Source organism: Eupeodes corollae, chromosome 3 (assembly GCF_945859685.1).
Source record: "Eupeodes corollae chromosome 3, idEupCoro1.1, whole genome shotgun sequence".
Classification (NCBI taxonomy): domain Eukaryota; kingdom Metazoa; phylum Arthropoda; class Insecta; order Diptera; family Syrphidae; genus Eupeodes; species Eupeodes corollae.
In genome coordinates this window covers 12328637-12349606 of record NC_079149.1, presented here as the reverse complement: position 1 = coordinate 12349606, position 20970 = coordinate 12328637, and the positions used below count along the sequence as shown (strand labels likewise).

Sequence of the window (20970 nt, the reverse complement as noted above, 5' to 3'; positions counted from 1 at the left end):
GTAACGAAATAGAGATATAAATAAAATACAAAATTTTTTGCAAATTTGTATTCGATATCAAAAGTAGAATATTTCGTATTTCGAGATTTTGGATTTTTGGGATGCTGTCCATTTTTCTATGATTAAGATGAAGACTTAATCATGTAAATAAATATCATAAAGTTCCAAAATCTTGAAAAAACTGAAATACAATCATTTGAAAAGCACAAAACAAATCTTAGAAAAAAATGTTCAAAAAATTTAATGCAAAATTACAAATTTGATCATATTATTTGCTTAGCGATTTTTGATTTTAAAAATTTTGGAAATATGTTATTGAGATTTTTGAATTTTTAGTTTTCTAGATTTTTGTCTAAGAAAAATACAAAATATTAAAAAGAAAATTTCAAAATTTTGAAAAAATGTGAGCATACTTTCTTTTGGGATTATTGATTTTCTAGATATTTAATATTCGCAATTTTGGTAAGGGAAGTTTTCGGGAGTTTTGACAGAATCGTAAAAGCCTAAAATAAAGAAATAAATAAAATAAAATTCAATATCCCTAAATTGAAAAATCACGAAAAGAAAAACGAAAAAATTATATCAAAAGGAAAAATTTTAGCAAATTTTTGTTCAGGATTTTTTTTCGGGATTGTGACCGTCTCCCGAAAAAATGTGTAAACTGCAAAACTACGAAAGCCGAAAATTTAAAATCCTACAAAAAAAATTAAAATCAAGACTACAAATTTCAAAGTGAGATTTCGAAAAACTGTATCAAATAAAATAAAAAAATGTGGTTTTCTAGATGTTGGATACTCGTAATTTTGGATTTTTAAGATATATTGGTTTCAAGATCGTGTGCAAAAACCTAAGACACAAGAATCAAAAAACTAAAATTCCGAAAATCCAAAATCCTGAAACTCCAAACACAAAAAATTACAAAATAACAAAACAGAAGAGAAAATGAACTTTCGAAAACTGATATAAAATTCAAATTGAGCAAATTGTTTTCAGAATATGAATATTCAGGATTATAGGATTTAAGAATTAAGAATTCTTCTTCCTAAAGAAAGGTTTAAAAGGGAATCGCCAAAACAAAAATCCCGAAAATTTTCAAAACTCAATTATCCAATATAACGAAATCCGGAAATTCTGAAATCACGACAAAATACACAAATACTAACTTACTTACTTACTTAAGGTGGCCCTACAGTCCTGTGTGAACTAGGGCCTCACCCAACAAACTTCTCCATCTACCTCGGTCCCTAGCTAGATGTCTCCAGTTTCACACTCCAAGTTGGTTAAGGTCGCTTTCCACTTGTGCCCTCCACCTGGTTCGCGGTATTCCTCTACTGCGCTGTCCTGTGGTTGTGGATTCGAAGACTTTCCAGGCAGGAGCATTGGTTTCCATGCGCTCCAAGTGACCCAGCCATCTTAGTTGTCTAAGTCTACGCCACTGTACAGCTCGTCGTTCCATCTTCTCCTCCACTCCCCTTCGATGCATACGGGACCGAAGATCACACGGAGAACTTTTCTCTCGAATCGACACAAGGTGCTTTCATCCGCTTTTGTCATAGTCCATGCTTCTGCACCGTATAGCAGGACCGGGATGATAAGGGTCTTATATAACGACACTCAATTGTTTTGTTAGCCCAAAGAAACAGCGGTTAGCAAGAGTTATTCTGCGTTTGATGTCAGCGCTGGTGTTTTTTTCTGCGTTTACAGCGAAGCCTAGGTAGACGAAGTCTTTGACTACCTCAAAGTTACGTCTGTTGATGTTGTCGTTTTGACCAAGACTTCGGTGTTGTATGTCCTTTCTTGACGACGGCATGTACTTTGTTTTGCCCTCATTAACCGTTAAACCCATTTTTGCCGCCTCTGCTTCAATACTCACAAAAGCCCCATCGACATCACGCTGAGTTCTTCCGATTATGTCAATGTCATCAGCATATGCCAGCAATTGGAAAGACTTTTGAAAGATAGTGCCTCTAGTGTTGACGTGTAAGCTCTGCACTATTCTTTAAAGCACGATGTTAAACATATCACATGACATCACCTTGCCTGAAACCTTTTTTGACATCCAGAACATCGGTTGTGTTAAGTTGTTCAAAACCTTTATGAAGCAGCGTGAATTCTACATGGTCATCCTGCACGAATGGACGAGTTTGGCAGGGATGCCAAAACTAGACATGGCTTTATACAGCTCGTCCCTGTAGATGCTGTCATATGCGGCCTTGAAATCGATCAAAAGATATTGGATGTCGATTTGGTGTTCTTGAGTTTTTTCCAGGATCTGCCGTAATGTGAATTTTTGATCGACTGTGGATTTTCCTGGTGTAAAACCACACTTATAAGGACCTATCAGGTTGTTGCCGATAGACTTTAGACTCTTCTTTAGACATACTTTCTTTCGACCATATCTTACAGATAAGTTGGTGCATGCTCCTAACCAACACATCTCCAGCTGCTTTAAAGAGCTCGGCATTCAAGTCATCCGCTCCAGCGGCTTTATTAGACCTTAGCTTAAATATGGCAATCTTTACTTCGTCTAAGTCGGGAGGACGGGATTGTTGGCTTTCGTCGTCTATGTTAAATGGATCATCCTGCTTGCCAGCGGAATTCGGTCCGTTGTCGCCGTTATACAGTCTGCAGAAGTGGTACTTGCATATCCTCAGCATTGACTGCGGTGAGGTTTCCACTTTTGTCTTTGCAGCCATCGGTTCTAGATTTATGTACCTGTGAATTTCGTTTCACCTGTCAACTTCATTCCTGCTTTTAAACCTCTCAACATCTTCGACCGAACGTTTCTCATGCCCTCTTTTTTTAAAATACACAAATAGACATGTAAAAAAAAATGAAAAAAAACCGTCTTAATGATATTCATTATTTAGAATATTTCACATTTTGAAACTTTAGGTTTTCGAGATTATGTTTTTTAGGGATTTTAGTTTTTGGGCTTAGCCTTCTACTTAAAATGTCTTTTCACTTAAGTGTAAGTCTTTAACATTTATAACAACTTTTAATGTTTGTGGTTGATAATCAAAAAGCGGAAATTTTTCTTATGAGTTACAATATAAAAATTTAAACATTGAATTATTAATTTATTTCCTTGACAAAAGCATACATGTCATTTTAAGAATAAACAATTATTTAATTTTTTATCAAATTATTCCAAAGATTTGTTAAACATTTAAGAAACATAATGCCAAATATGTTAAGTTATTCATCAATTTAGTACCAAATATCAAACCAGCTTTAATGAGACTCAGACTCAGCGATTAAGCTACATCACATCTAATAGCTTCTATTCAGTATGATTTATGATTATCTCAATTTAAAATGATGAATATCTATTATAAACTAAAGCTACATATTTCGCCAGAGGCTATGGCGCCACATATTAAGAAATTATACGAAGAAAAAAGTATGAAAGATGAGAAACAATCTAAAATATTCAAAACCAATTCGTCAAATCAAATAAAATTGATTGTTCGGTAGCATCTTTGTTATTGTTAGACATACATTTATATGGTTTTTGTGTTGAGGTTTTGAGATTCCAAATAAAGGCGCATCGCATCCAGGCGCACCATCATCGCATCGCATAATCAGAAAACAAGAAGTATTGCTTAGCCTGAGTATATTTGTATCGTTTATATTGCCAAAGACATTATTTATTAGGCGTCTAGGTCGACTGTTGGTTCGCTCGTTCAAGTCTTCAATATCAGTTTTCAACATTCAGCAAGCCATCGCGTGTCGTGTCTTCGCCGACGTTCAGGTTTGAAATTTCAATGCAATTGCTTATGGTGGGTTATTATTTGTATGTAATTACCGCCGCAGCAATTCCAACATATGGCCATCTAAAAACGAGAAAAATCATCAACAGTAAAATCTAAGATGAAGATGTGGAAATGTGAAGGTCGTTTCAGTGCATCAGACACCAGACTTGGATGTTGGTGGAGGAGAGGTTTATATGGGATCTCTTATAGCAACACGTTGACCATTTGCCATAAACCATAAACCTGCTGCTAAGCAGCAAAGGTTGTTCTGTCATCAGAGACTCATTTTTCATATAAAATTCTTTGAATTTTTGTTAAAGTTTTTAAAGGGTTTGAGAGACTTGAGAAGAACGAATCAAGGCAAATAAATAATTTGCAGGTGTGGCTAGAATAAATTAAAGATGCTTCGTTGATTTGTAAATATTGGTAGGGGATTTGAAAATGTTTTAAAACACGAAACCGAGAATGGTTTTTCAACTTTTAGGCTGACTTTTCAATCGTCAACTATCAAATGAACAAAACTTTTTGGAAAGAATTGCCAACACAGTTTTACATTCTCAATTGTCAAACCACAGACACAACAACCATCAAAACTCCTCATAGAGCTCAAAAAATATGAGATATTTGAAAAATGTATTTTCTTATTTTCAATCCAGACGGTTGAAGATTTGTTTGCCTACCAAATTCATGACACTTAATTCAAAGATTATCTTTCTTAATTCCTTCCTTACAAATGCAACTTTAATAACTGCTTAAACATGATTTTTCAAAAAGCTATCATCAGAACTAACTAAAAGTGATGAGTTATGAATTCAAATAATGATGAAATGCTCGACTTTATATTTCCCAATCTGCGTCGCATAATTCTTTCAAAACTGCGTAACTGGAGTTTGGTGGTAAATTCTAGTTCTTGCGCTTATAATTAGCATACATTTAAAAGTTTGGTTGTTCTTATCATAAATGGAATTTCTATAAGCAGCTTACACTCAAAAACCCGTGGCGTTAAATCTCTTCTATGAATTTCTAAGCATGCATTAAAAATGAAATTAGAATAAAATTTAAATAAAAACAAAGAATATTTCGAAACAAATGCTGTTCCTTAAAAACAATGATTCATTCTTCCATATTGACACACTTTACTTCAAAAATCTTCTGTATACATTTTTGGTTTTCAAAAAAATACAAAAAATACTCTACTATGTTAAGAAATCCTTCCTGGTAAGAAATCCGGCTTTGTTTTATTATTATTCCAAAATAAAACAAAAAAAAACATTATAAATTTAAATATAGTTCACTAAAATACATGCTCCGATAGAAAATCTAGTTTCTTATTTAATTAAAAATCCCATCAATGGACCCCTATGGAGATTATTGATGGATTATTTTTATAAATAATTTATGAAATATTAAAAATAAAATAAAAGCTTTTTGAATAAATTTAACTTAAAAAAAAAAGAAAATTAATTCAGATGTTTGTGTGGGATATAAAATATTTATCAAACCAATTTGATCGTGTTATACTAAATTATTGTTTTGATGAAAAAACATAAATAACAAATTTCTTTACTTGTGGTGATGAATTTATAGTTTTTAAATTGTTAAATATTTGTTGAACTGATTTGTCTGGTTTTTCTAGATTGATTTATTTACATTAACATCTTTAGTGACGTTTGTATTTAATTTGACAAACCTTCGTAAGAAAAAATAGTTTGAATTAATCGATCTGATATCTTAATGAGACAGAAACATTTAGTTACATTAGTGAAGGAATTTTATAAGAACCATTCAACATTCTAAATTAGAAAAGGCCAAGCCTGCTTATTTTGAATGGATGTTTTTGAGTTTATAGATTGTCTTAGAGTTCTACACTTTTTACGTTGGAAAAAAATATGTTTTGATTTTAAGGTATTTATGTTTTTTTTTCAAGACAAAGAAATTTCTATTTTTAACTTCACGGGAGTATACTTCAGGTTTCTAGAACTCCAAGATTTTTTAAAATTCGGTTTAAAAACGCAGAACCGGAATATAAAACGACACCATTTTTAAGTTTCATTTTTGTAACAAATGAGTTTCTTTTTCCAGAAATTTAAAAAGTTATGCAACATAAGCTTAAGCAGTATTCTGTCTGGATTTATTCGATAAGTTAAATCAAATATATTTGTTAGAACTTTGATTTTTGTAAGCAACGCTGTCATTAAATTTTTTGGAAGTGGTACAAAATATTAACAACAATATTTAAATAGTATGAACCATCTTAGAAATCAGAATTACAGAAGAAATTTGTCACTTGGATTCAACGGAAGCGAGACGAAATGTGGTTTTCTAAATTACAGTAGGATCAAATTTATGTTTTATAGTGGTATTTAGTCATAATAGTGTATGGTTAATATTATGTATTTCAAAATACTGTAAATTTGAAATACTGTGTCTCAAAATGTTAAATTGTCATAATACTGTAACTCACTATTCTTTATCTCAAATCGCTGTATGAAACAATTTATTTTATTTTTGTTTTTATTAATTCAAAGACTTATGAATAATCATAAATGCAAATGTTCTTGTATATTACAAATTTTATGCTGATGAAAAGTTATTGATGATTTATGATGAATTGTTTTAAAAAAGTAAGTGGAAGTATTTTTTTGAAATAAGGGCTGTAGAATAAAATTCGTGCCTACTTTTTACCATTACCAAAACGATTTGTGTTTTTCAACCTATTTATACCGTTTTAAAATACAGTTGGGTTACAGTATTTTGATCCGAACTCAAAATCAACCTTGTTGTAAAGATACGGTTGACGAAAAAAGGTATCCCAAAAGTACAGAAGTAAAAAAAAATATCGAGTGGCGCAACAATATTTTGAGAACTAGAGCCTAGTGACTTACAACTCTTAACCATTTCTGTGTGCCAGTACTGTTGTCAGAGATGAAGCGGACCTACAATCTTAAGCCGAATCCGAACGGCTAATTTGAGAAAGCACTTTTCATGACAAGTATTACTCTTGAAGGATTTGTCAATTCCCCGCAAGGGGCAGCACCCGTGAAAACTTTTTTTAAATTAAGGTGGCATGGATTGAACTCAAGACCCAATGCGCTTTTTTTATTCACTTTGAGTAATGCAATCATAGACCTATCTTAAAGCTAGACAACAATTCATAAAACTAGCCTAATTAACCATAACTTACAACTAACTTACTGGTCCTACACGGACGCTCAAGTTAAAAAATAATGCTAAATTCTAATGCTCTTCGGCCCTACGATCTATTTTACTGTAATTTCATGTTATTATTTTTTTTATTTTTTAGACAATTAAAAAAAACTAATTTTAATATCAATTTTACTTAAAAACTACTTTAAATTAGGTCCTAAATATAAAACTTAAAACTAACTTAAACAACCTATTCCACCTATAAACTACTTAAAATTAAAACAATCACAGCAGGAAATCTAACTATCTAACATATTTGTTTTTCATATTTCGTTGTGTTTTTTTTTTTTATTTCATGTTTTTCTAATTTTTTTAAATTTTTTTGTATTTTATTTTTAATCTATAAAGCAAGTATGTAAGCTGGCCAGACTTAAAACACCATCCCGACTAGCTGGTTCTTCTGCTTCACCCTATCAGTTCGGTCCCATTCGGACACAGCCCTACTGAACCGAAGGAGCTCTGCTCCACCTTGTGCCATAATGTCCCGATTATACAGGAGACGCCTATCCATGGTTCGTCGTTTGACGTGGTAGATTAGAAGAACTGCCAATCTATCCTGTATCAGACCGCATCTATCAAAAAAGACGAATGCCTCTGGTGGAATGAAGCCGGTCAAGCCTGCACTTTCAAAATAATCGTCAACGCTGAACAACCATAAACGATCATCGGCCGTCACTCTGGGGTCAAGCACATGTGCATTGTTGTTTTGATTTATTCCATTGAATATCCGAAACGAGTTTAGACGCTGCATGAATTGTGTCATGACCCGCCTTGAACCTGATTTGTTTATCCGGAATAATGTTGTTGCCCACAGACCGCTTAGTCAGAGCTATATTGATGACCTCTGAAGAAGACTTATCGACCGAAGATTTGGCGCGTTTGAGTTGTCCTTTCCTCTCGGGAGAGGATGAACCACAGCGGTCTTCCAATGCACTGCATAATATGCATTATTCAGTGCATTATTGAGGAGCGTGGTGTAAATGTCAATTGCTTCCATCGGTAAATGTCTTAGTACAACGTTGGATATACTGTCGAAACCTGCTGACTTTTTGTTTGTATTGAATTGATGATGAGCTAAAGCTCGATCTTCGTCTCATACAAGGTACGTGGACACGTTCGCTCGGCGATTTTGGCATTTGCCAAGGAATCGTCATTGAACCGCATGAAATCGCGTTTTTCAGATCGCCATTTTGTCAAATCCATCAAAGGTAAAAGTGATTAAGTCTCTGTTTTTCAGGTCGTGGTTGGGGCGAATGCTAACATTCATCTTGTAAACTTGCTGAAAAGCGGCTCCCAGCGCATCCACTTTTTCCTTCGGATCTTCAATTATAAAAAAGTCATCGTCAAAGATGGCTTCTTCTGGATCTATTTGCGGTGTCTAAAGTACGCCTCTGTTAACAGTCCAACGCACTAAGTATCTTGTCACGGGTACTACAAAAACTAAAGGAGTGTGAACGTATAGACCTCGAAAAATGTCTATATTTGTAATTCAACAATTCAGACTGATTACAACTGAACTGTAAATTATTTAAGGCGTTTCCCAACAAGTATTGTAAGATTCATTTAGCAGCAATAAAAATCAAAAAACACAAATATATTAAAACTTCAACCGAAAATTTTTTAAAATCGTAATCGTTTATTATTAAGATTTTTTCTCCGCTTAGAAGAATTGTACGTCGTCAAAAAAAATCGTGTCCCTGATAAAAAGTCAAATAAATAGCTCATGTTTCTGTTAAAATTGGAATTCCCATATTTCAAAACCATTAAAACTAATTTTAAGTTTCAGGGTGTGTTTTTATTTTGTGTTTTAACAAATGTCAACTAAAAAATATGATTATATGATTGTATAAAATTATTCTTCAATAAAAGAATTATTTTAACCAATTTTTATTAATTTTTACAAAGTTTTTATTTTTTTATTTTAGATTCTTTGACTATCATCATCATCATCGATTCAACAAACAGGATTCGGGTCTCTCAAATTATGTGGATCGCTACCCGACCGACGCCATCCAGTTGCGAACCTCAAGGCTTCGGCCGCTCTTGTCTACTCAATCTCTCCAGCGTAAGCATGGTTCGCCACCTACTATATACCTACAGACTCAACTATCAAAGGAAGTTTATTCAGACTTGAGACATTCTAGTGAAAAAGAGTATTTTGAATTTTTAAAACTATAAAAAACAAAGTCTTGAAACTTTATAAAAAACGGCACTTGCCACTAATGATGGTTGCATTGTTTTGTACAATTTTTATTAGGGATGACACCATTTTTAACATTTGACAAGTAATGAAACTATACGTCATTATTGTAAATGAAACAATACTAGGTGGGTATGCAATGAAAAATCATTACAAATATGGTGCGTGCCACAAAATAAAGCCAAGGGATAGAAGACGAATTTGTATGGTGTGTAATAAAGTCTTATTATAGTCAATATTAAAAATTAGGCATATAATAAAGGCATGCTGTCTCCTTCAACCCCTGATTGGACACACTAAAGGATTTTTGGTAGGTGCGATTGAGTATTGTTGAAAGTTGAGAAGGTCTGTCAAATGTTCTTCAGTTATTTTAATATTCAAGACCTTTATACCAGGGGTGGAATCGGCTAAGGTGATTATTGACTATCAATTTTTTGTTAGTCAAATTGACTATCATTTTCATTCCGTCTATATAAGATGATTCAACTCAATTCAATTCGATTGAACAATTTCAGATTCAAATTGTCAAAATTCGTTGTTGCCTTGGTGAAATTTTAAATTGATTCTTATAAAATATATAAATAAAAGTTTCAAATTGAATGATTTTGAATAAAATTCTTACTTTTCTTGCTTTTTTTCAAATGTCGTAAGCTTTGTCGGTCACAGGAATGTGTTTTTTAAAAGAAACAAAGTGAACTAAGAAAATTTTCCAGTCGTTTGTGTAAGCGTCTGGTAGCTCTATTCGGAATAAACAAATTTGTTTGAAAACGACTATCACATTTTTTTGTGATAGCTTTTTAGGTATCAATTTGACTATCACCTTATGTAGATCAAAGTCGATCATTTTGATTGTCATTGATCAATAATCACCTTAGCCGATTCCACCCCAGAATTTGTAAGGCACCCGTAGACATAGTGCAGCATGTGTGAATTGGTCATGTAAAATTTCATTAAAAGGATGTGGCTCCGCAGTCGTTACCGTTAATATCTTTCTGAATGAATTTGTTGTCATTCAACAAATTTTCGTTTTTTTAAATTAAGAGGAATCCTCTTAAAGGAGAACTTTATTACTAAAAAAATGCTAAAAGAGTTAAATAGCTTCGTCTATTTTAGAGCTTCCTAAAAACCCCAAATTTGTTAAAACTTTAATTCTCAATTACTCGAGTTATTTTAATAACAAGTTTGCTTCTGGTTCATTTTATATTTACCTAAAAAAAACGGAAAGATTTTTAAGAACTACCACGTGCTAAAGTCAAAGTTAAATCAATTTCTTTAAATAGATTTCTTTTGTTTATAAAATAAATTTAAATATGATAATATACTATTCCCTATTCACAAAAACTCCTGGATCGCTATTACTCGTAAAATGTTACAAAAATAGAATCAACATTCTAAATCGCCAACCTGTATCGAAAGACAACGAAGCCTGTCATTTTAATTGATAATTAAAATAGTAATAAAATAAAAAAACAAAGAATTTTACAAATTTGCCAATTTTTCATTTCCTGTTTGATATTACCTCGTTTTCTTTAATTTAATTAAAAAAAATTTAAATAAAATATATAAACACTCACTTTTAAGGTCACAAATTTTATTAGATTCCCTCCCGAGTGAGTAATACTAATAGATTGATCACTTCTTCTAAAGTCCTAAACAGTCTCAGTAATTTGATACTCTTTTACGCAAAATAATTAATGTAAAATACTTGTATGGTTTAATGATTAATTTATATGTTAATGTTTATTTGTTTTATAAGTTTTTTTTGAACAAGTAAAACATACTACAATCGATTAGGAAAATCTAAAATTCCAATTATTTGCTTATATACTTGTCGAGTCGGTCGTGATTAAGATTGCCTACTTCTATAATGTATCTTAAAACTTTAACGGCTCGGCCTATTAAAGAGATTATTTTTGTTGTAGTGTCTTGTATTTATGATAACATTGTTCCAAAATAAACTAGTTTTGACTTTGATTTTTGTATTTTTATTGTTTTTTTTTTTTTTGCAGACTCAAAGCATTGATGGGTTGATTGAAATTGGATTGCCAAGAATGGAGAGTCCATTTTAATTTATTTTGAAATTTTAGCTTCGTTATAATCCCATGCGAAAGTATAGACGAAAAATTCAAATTTTAGAATTGAAGATGATGGTGCGGCACATGATATGTATAAAACTTCTTAAAGGTTTGACCGAAACTTCAGTTCTAGATACGAGTTCCATCAGTCAAGATGTTCAAATTGGTAAGTTTTACTCGACCAACTTGAAAAGGATTTTTTGGATTTTTCAAAGTTAACAATTTTTGATTTAAAGTGTGTTGCTATTGCGGTTATTGGATGCATGGCCAGTTTGGCCGAAGGTCAAAACTACTTCGGACAACAAGGAGCTCGCCTGCCCTTCTACCAACAACAACAATACCAACAGATCCGCCAACCATTCTACCAACAAAACCGATTCCAGCCATCATACTACTCTCAACAAAGACCCAACTACTATAACCCCAATGCTTATAACAGGAATTTCTTGAGCAACTACTACAACCGTCCTGGAGCCTTTCTCCCACAAAGGGTCATAACCAACGACGGTCTAGCCAGAACCATCTACCACAGCAAGAACGCTCGTCCCGATGGAAGCTACGAGTACAACTATCAGACTGAGAACGGAATTAGTGGTGAAGAACGCAATGTCCCAAAATCATTGAGATCTGGTGAGACTTCCGGAAACGCTGAGGGATCTTACGGATACACCTCTCCCGAAGGTCTTAAGGTCGTCGTCAACTACCAAGCCGACGAAGATGGTTTCCGTCCCGTTTTGTCATGTAAGAAGATTATCCTGATTTGCACTTTCAAATAAATATTTGAATTCCTTGTTTCCACTCTAGATGGCGGTAATGGTGCTGCGCAATTACTGAACAACCCCGAGCCAAGTTCGGTCGTCCTCAACAGACGTCAGCCATTGAATTAAGTCATCCTTAACCACACCATCACACAAGTTCTAAAGTTATAAGTTCACAAGAGACTAATCAAAATGTACCTTTTTTTCTACATAACCATAAAATAAAAAAAATACTATTAAAAAACTAAACTTAAATCTAAATTATTATTATAATGCACACATTAATTGAAATCAAGTTCATTGACTACTTTGAATAGTTTTATATTCATTTATAATTTTTTAATATATTCAAATTGATCAAACTTCATATGGAATGGATGGAGTATTGAAATTTGCATACACATGTTTCTGTCGTAAAATAAAGACCAACAAAAGGTGACGTTATGAGGCTGTTTAAAAGTTATCTATTGTTTTTAAGATTGGAATCAGAGTGATAATATTGTTAATTAGGAGATTAGGAGTTTTTAAATCCTCGTTTATGTCCATTTTTAAAGGTTTTTGATGTTTGATATGATAATTTTGTAGGTACTATACAAATTTGTCGGATGAGTAGTTTCTAAAAATAAATTAAAAGATCTTAAGTTTAAGAGTTCATGGGAAGTTTCGGGTAAAAGTGTAATCTGTCTTAAGAACCATGGTTAGATTTATAAATGGCTTAAGATTTATTGCTTAATTTAGGAAGATAATAAAAAAAATGATAAATAATAATCATCATCAGAATTAGTTTGGATATGAATAAACATAAGAACGCGTTTGTTAAATGAAATTATAGCATTCTCTCAGACTTAGACGTTTGGTATCGCGTTTTGGCAATTTTGGCCAACTCCGATGCATAATTTGTTAGCTCTTGAATAATAATTTTAATATTTTTTTAATCAGGGATTAAAGTGGACAATGGTGGCCTTCATGAACAACATCCATTTTAAAGATAAAAATTTGTTGTTGGATACTGTGACAGGAAGATATGATTAAGCTTTGTTATGAGTCATTATTTGACTTAAGTGTAAATGTGTCATTTAAAGTTTTAAATTTGAACTGCAACTAAATTCTTTAAATCTTTTTTCATGAGCCTATAAACACATTTCCAAGAAATTGAAGCCCTATCATGATGTTGACTTATAACCTTTTCATAGGAATTTATTGTAATCGTGGGTTTTTTTGTTTTATATATGTAAAGGTTTTTAGAAAAAAATTGGTTAACCTTTTAGGTTGATTGATGTGAACTTAAAACTTAACTTACTATTTTCATAAAGACAAGGAAACAACACTAAACAGAAGCTTGTCAACTTGAAGTTATTTACAGGTTGTATAATTTTTAGAAAAGTCAAATTGACAGTTCTTTTACAAAAAACATAGAACCCTCAAAATACTACATACAATTTGTTTACAGTTTTTTTTTTTGGTTCGAATATCTTGAAAATAAAACACACTACGTACGTTATGTGTTTGAGTTTAGCTACAAAATGCTCACTCGGAAATATCGAATTTAAAAAAAGAACTTTAAAAATATTACATATTTAGAAAACATTACGAGATTGCATCCATAGCGTTGTATTGAAAAAAGCTAAGGAAAACATCAAGACAACATCTCGTTTTTGAGAACATTCGAATTGATTTCTGACCAAATATTTGTGTGGGTACTACTTTAATTTTTTATCTTAAACATTTAAAAATGCGCCTAACGTAAATCTGTTTGAAATATTATTTTCAAAGTTTGAACTAAATCCACACAGTGGTTTATGATAAATGATGCGATGAGTGACAGACCCACTTCTTTTGACTTTTCTACCATTGTGGTGTCATGTCTGATTAAAATCCCGATTTGGAATTTTTAACTTCCCATAGAAGTTATCGGTCTGATTTGCCGAATTGAAAATGTTGAAATTTCTCGACGTTTCAAGGCCTCTAGAGTCGAAATAAAAGATTTTTAGAAAAATGTCAGTGTCGTTGTCCATAGCTCAAGAACCAAAAGAGATATCGACTTCATATAAATTTTGTTATACAGATAAAAAGGCAGAAAGATGCAGAAAGGGCTATCAAGAAAATTGCAATCGTGGTTTTTTTACCAAAGCAGTTTAAAAAAAGGTGAACATTTGGTTAACCCTAAATATCTTACGAACCAAAAATGCTAAAGACTTGAATTAAGTTTCATATAATATATTGTAACTAATGTATTTTAATAAGAACACCATTTCACTTTTGAGTCTGTACCTTTTATTCAACATCTTAAGACTAACTTATTTCTAACCTATCAGTTGACTCAAGCCTACATCGTATAACTTTCCAATACATTCATATCATTAAAAAGAGAAGTAAAGAGAATATTAATACAATCTCATAATCTTAACATACATATCAATAACGTGATACCAAACAAGTGTAATTAAAAAAAAATCCAATTAACTGAAAAAAAAATTGTCACCTCGCAAATTTTACGAATACAAAATGATATTATTTCCAAAACAATTTTATGCAACGAAAAATAACGTTCTTCACATCTGGTCAAATTTTGAAACAAATTGAATTGACAGTTTTTAAAACAAAAATAAAATCCTAAAAAAAACAGTGCTTAAAACTTCAAAAATTGATTTTGGTTCAAATATATTTTAAAAAAATTTAGATTATGGCTTTCAACTAGTTTTTACTTATAAAAATATAAAATATTGTTTTTAACAATAGAAAAAATTTTGAGAAAAATCGAATTGACAGTTTTTTTTTTTTTTTTAAACTAAAAAACCTAAACAAAACCCTTAATAAAAATTGATTTTCGACTTAAATATCTTTTAAAAACTTTGAGATATTGACTTTAAACTACTTTTATCTTTTAAGAAATGTTGCTGTTAACACTCAGTCAAATTTTGAGGAAAATCGAATTAGCAGTTTTTTTTTACAAAAAGCTTTTAAAATTAAAAATATTGTCTACCAACTGATTTTATTTTACAGAAAATATTGTTTGTTCGTTTTTTTATATATCTCAAATTAATTTCATTCATCCAATTTGTAAAAATTTAAGAAATAATACTAAAATTGGTAAAAATTTGTTTTCGACTAAAAATCTTTTTAACAAAACTAGATTTCAAACTAAACTATTTCTTTATTTAAAAAATATTGTTGGTAATTTCAAAATGTTTAACAATGATTCAACAAACAAGTTTTTTAACCAAACGCTACAAACTTTTAAGCAAGACAAATTGACAAACGTGTGGGTCGCATCCCAGCCTCTTTTTTTCAAATTCAAGGCTTGCCACACATTTTCTAAATGTAGATAGTGAGAAGTGAAACATTTCAACAACCAATACAATAACTATATATTGTCTTCAATTTAAAATTTATAATACACAATTTGACTTCAAACAAAATTGATATGAACTTAAAATTTTTTAAGTCAAAAATGCTAATAAAAAATATTTGCCTACTAGAATATTCTATGACCAAACATTTAATATTAGCATCAGAAAAATTTCATGCAACGAAAAATAAGAACAATTTTTGACCTTGCCAATGAACTAATAAGTCCTTTACAAAATACTACTTAAGATTAGTAAAAACTATTTTCGACTTGAATATCTTGACAAACATTACTTTATACTTATTTCATCTCATACAAAATATTTTTGTTAAAATGAATGACAAATTCCAATTGGCATTTTTTTATACAAAAAATACAAACTTAAAATTAAGAAATGTCAGATTTTACAATATTGTCAGTGTTCTACCATAAACATCTATTGAACTGACATTAGCCAAATACCAGATTGGCTAAAAATTGGACCGACACTCTATACTTATTGTTACCTGTCAAAATTGTCATCAATATGTTAAATGTCTGAATTGATTACGTCTGAAAATTTCAAAGCAATGTCTGACAATATTTCCAGAAACATCACTAGCTAACATTGGCATCAACATTTAAGTTATTTAAAACTGTTAATTTCTGACAGATTCTATTGTTTGATCTGACAACTGTTCGAAATAAGATAACTTCCTTTTTTTTAAACGTCACCAAATGAAAATTTAGGGTAAAATGATGATGAGTAGTATTTGTGACGTGATGGTTAGTCCGCAGGATTTTAATGCTAGAAGTTTTATGTTTAATATCTATCTGTGCTGTTCATGGGTATTGCCTCTTGCGAAAAATTGACAAATTTACCAAATTAGCCGTCCGGATTCGGAATACAAATTGTAGGTCCCCTCCATGTCTGAAATGACTCTCACACAGCAATGGTTGAAAATTGCAAGTCACTATGCCCTGGTTCTCTACAAACTTTTGAGCCACCTAGTCAATTTTTGTAAGAATTATAAATCGAACTTAAGCTTAATAAATGATTCTCAGATTTACAATATTGTCGGATCTGTCTATTGTTTGTTTTTTGCTTGATTTTTATTTGCTTGCAATTATTTGTATAATTTCATTAACAAAATGAAAAATATCCTCATAGCAGTGGAAGATCTTCGCGATGTGGAACGTAATTTATGTTTAGCAGTTCACCTCTTAGCCGAAACATGTTGGAGATTTGTTCTACAGTATTTATGTCCTGGAAGTAGTTTCTATCATTAAGATTATAATTCAGCCTGCTAAAGATCATACGACGAAGTGAGCTGAATGTCTGTTCTGTGAACACATTTCTAAAATTTTCATCCAGACGCCTAATTACCTGGAACAGTGACGATTTCCATGTGCTCTCTTTACTGAGATTTTAAGTTACACCTGTATTTTCTCCTAGCCCAATCCACTCTTTAACCTATTCTCTTTTGTATTGTATCGTTTGTAAAGCTGTTTTTTTGGTAAGCGATTGTTGGGCATTCATTCAGTACTTTCAGAATGTAATCAACTTGCAGCTTCGACGTTTTTATGAAGAGTGGGGATAATCCTGTTTCCAACATTATCATGTAGTTTCGGGTGCATGAAGGAAGGAGGAATGTTCGTTTTAAATAAAATCTCTGGAGTTTTTCCACAGTCTCAAATTTCTTTGCTCCCCATAGTTGGGCTGCGTAAAACAGGATTGATTGGGATACTGCTTCAAAAACTTTATATTTACTGCTATGCGCAATGTTTTTGTTGTTGAAACATTCATTCCATGCCACGTTAATCGCGGTTTTAGCCTTAAGATGTTTTTCGTTAAGGTGTTTTTCCATACTTAAGTTTTGGGTAAAATATACTTCTATTCTTATTGTCAGTAGCAAGGTAGTTATATACCGTAACTCTGTAAATTGTGCAATATAGGTTAAGATATTAATGTAATATATTTTCTGCTTAAATAAAAAAAAATACTCCTAAGTACTTGTATTTTTTCATTCTCATTATTGAAGTAACATTGTTCACTTGAGCCTTTCTCCACATTTCTTGATAACCATCACTTTCGACTTATTCAGGTTCACTACCAAGCTCTAACACTTCCTGGTAATGCGTCAGTGATGTCATTTATAAATAGTGTGAACAAGCTAGGACTGAGAGCACAGCCCTGTCTTACTCCCGACTGAGTCTGAAACCATTCAGATACCTGCTTTCCATTCCATACCGCTGCTCTCGTGTCTATACGTACAGGTTCTGAATAACTCTTCCAAACTTAAACGACAACCCGGATCCAAGGAAAAGTGTATAGCTTTTTATTTGTTTCCAAAAAAGACTCAGCAATGCTTCTTAGAACGAATATATGATCGATGATCGAGTAACCCGACCTGAATCCGGCTTGAGACTCACATAATAGTTTATTCAAGTCTATACACGTTCACCCGTTTTAGTAAAATCAAAGTAAAGATTTTATAGGAAGCGTTCAAAAAAGAGATTCCTCTATAGTTGGCTGGATCTTCGATGTTGCCTTTTTTGTGTATCGGAAAAATCAAAGCATCTTTTAACTGCTGAGGGATAATTCCAGTTTCAAAAATGTGATTATATGTGTTTGCCATGTTCTTAATCAGTTCGTCAGAGCCATATCTACAGAATTAGGCTGGCGCTGGTATCCTGTCTGCACCTGATGCTTTTCCATCTGCTAGTACTTTGACCGATACGCGACCCTCATGCTGGTAAATTGCACTGTCTGAAATCTCGTCATGACTATATGGCTGGGCATAGTAGATCTTGACTGGGCCGAACATTGCTGGGTTCAGCAGTTGATTAAAATGATTTCGTAGAGTAGATGTATCCAATCTTACGACTGAAAATATGCTTCGATTCATTTTGTTTTCGGGCCGAGTTCCAAAATTCAGAGGGATTACTACATCTAGCTAGCTTCAAAATAATTTACTCTTTATTCCTTACAAAGCGTTTTATAAGTTTGATTGTGTTCAATATATTGGTTTTTTGCATAACATTCGTTACTGCGTCTAAACTCATTAAGCCAAGCAAATGATAATTTTCTCGCTCGCGCACAAATTGAATCAACTATTGTCTATTGTTTCATAAAAGGTGTTAGTATGTTTACATTTTTGGCAGGTTTTGCAAATTTTAGTGTCAGATGGTTGGTTGTTAAAACTATCAGCAATATTTTTAGATGGCCTAAACGACGACATCGGGAAATCTTTTGAAAAATTTTACGCCAAAATAGCTGATCTTGATTTTTTTGGTACTATTATGAAATTAGTTGTAAGTACAAACGGTTGGAAGACTTATGGTACAACTTTTTTCACTGAAATCTCTGAAACTACGTGCATAATAAGACAATCTCATGGAGTTCTTATTTTTCTTAACGCAGAAAATTTTAATTTAGGGCCAATTAAAGTTGTCAGTAAAATCCATCAGTAAAAAAAGAAATTGGATGAATTGGAAATTTTTTACTGCTAAGCGTAATATCAATCAGTAATTTTACGTAACAACTTTGGAGGTATTAAAAAACCGCGAGCTGCATACAAAAATATTTGTATGTCTTTTCTGTCTATTATTTTTAATAATGTTAATTTAAAAGTACAAAATTGAAACGGTAGCGGGTCAAAATACTGTTTTTTTTAGAATTCTGTACAATCAAAACCCTATATAAAAATTCTGGAATTCAAAAAAATGTAATTTTAGAATACTTTCTATGGAAATGCTTTATGACTAAAACACTGTTTGTCATAATTATCTATCTCCAAATTTTAAATTAAAATCACTAAATATGAATCCTTTAAAAGTGTATTTTAGCATAGTTCCGTTTTTCAACTTTTCTTAGAAAAAAAGTTAGCACTTCATTTAATGTACTATTATTTTTGAAAATTAGAACAAATATTATATCAGAATGCAAATTAGAAATCAAAAACTAACAACTTTTTAAGATTACAAAAAATTTATAAACAAATGTTTATTTAAAAATATGTATACATTTTATTGTTTAAAATGTTTTTTTTTTTTTTAATTACTGGGGTGGAATCGGCTAAGGTAATATTTGACTATCATAATTTTGATAGTCAAATTGACTATTATTTTAATTCCGTCTGTGTAAGATGATCTAACTTAATTCAATTTGATTGGACAATTAGAATTGTCACAATTCATTGTTGCTTTGATGAAAATTTAAATCTGCTATAAAATATTTTAACAACATTATTAAATTGTGTTAATAACATTTTTAATTTTCTGGTGTTTTTTCAAATGTCGTAAGCGTTGTCCTTCACATGAATGTGTTTTTGTACACAAAAAACCATAACTGAAACAAATTTTCATTCGTTTTTTGGTAAGTGTTGAAGAAGCAAGCATATTTCTGATCATCATAAACTTTTATTTTTAAAACTTGTAAATAATTCTTAAATATTGGATTTAAATTCCAATTCTGTAACTGAGCAAATTTAATTTTTGAATTCAAATCATATTATATCAATCGCCAGCTTTTTATATTTATAAATTCGCCTTAAAAGTTTAACTGAAAATGTAACGTAATCTCTCTTTCAAAATTACATAATTTTTTGTATAAATACCTTCTAACGAAATAAAATCTTTTGGACTCTTATCGTACAACCGTTAGGGGAAATCGCTGTGTTTTTTCTTTAACAAATCTCGTCGTTGTATTTCGCTCGGTTTGATGGTCTTTGTTCTAAAGCTATTCAAAGTCCTCGTTGTTTTTTCGCTACCGTTGATAATTCGATCAAGGCATCAACCAGGATCTACCTATCCTTTCGATAAAGGGTATAATAGAGATCCCCGGGTCGACGGTCAAGTCTTTTGATCGTTCAGTAAGCGTCTGGTAGCTCTATTCAGAAACGACATATTTGTAGGAAAATGACTATCAAATTGTTCAATTTGACTATCACTTTCAAATTCGATTATTTTGACTGCCATTTAATAAACAATTATTTTTGTCGATTCACCGCTGTTTATAAAAAAATATCTTTATACCTGTATTACCCTAATATAACGATTTTTCTTTTACAGCCTATTATTAGCATTTTTTGTAAAACATAATTTCAAATCAGCCGAATTTTGACATATAGTAACATAAATAAAATATTATCACCCACCTTGTGTTTCGAAGTCAACCCAATTGAAAGGTTATAAGATCGAAATCGAATTTTTGTAGCATTCGGAAGTCAGCTGTTTAGTAAAAATTAAATTTCATCATTCAAATCTGTTAAACGAGCATACGAAGTAAACATTAATTCAATTCATTAATACTTGAAATATGATTTGATCTCTTTTCGTCTACTGGAACTAAACTTATATTAAGTTAGTGTTTTGGAGTCTTGAAGAACAATGAATAATAAATTTAAAAGCTGCAATTTATAGCGTAAGACCTATGTATGCACTATTATAAAATGTCTTCAAATTCGAATTCCTCGAAAAAATTAAAATCAATATTTTGAATTTTTTTTATTTTTAATATTATTTAAGAAATTTTGCAAAACCAATACGAAGTCCCGAAATGTCAGTGAATAGTTTTAAAATGTGGTTTATGTCTTTACTAAAGACTTACTACCTAATTTTTTTTTATCAAAGTTATCTTGAGAGT

At 31.5% G+C, this 20970-nt stretch overlaps 1 protein-coding gene across 1 annotated transcript; it reads left to right on the top strand.

Annotated features, from left to right (window-relative positions):
• The first annotated feature begins 11247 nt into the window (after positions 1-11247).
• Positions 11248-12244, top strand: LOC129951956 (larval cuticle protein LCP-22). Its single transcript, XM_056064346.1, has 3 exons — positions 11248-11403; positions 11474-11978; positions 12042-12244. Exons 1-3 carry the CDS (start codon positions 11392-11394, stop codon positions 12122-12124), a joined length of 600 nt encoding a protein of 199 aa, XP_055920321.1. The 5' UTR covers positions 11248-11391; the 3' UTR covers positions 12125-12244.
• Positions 12245-20970: the final 8726 nt, after the last annotated feature.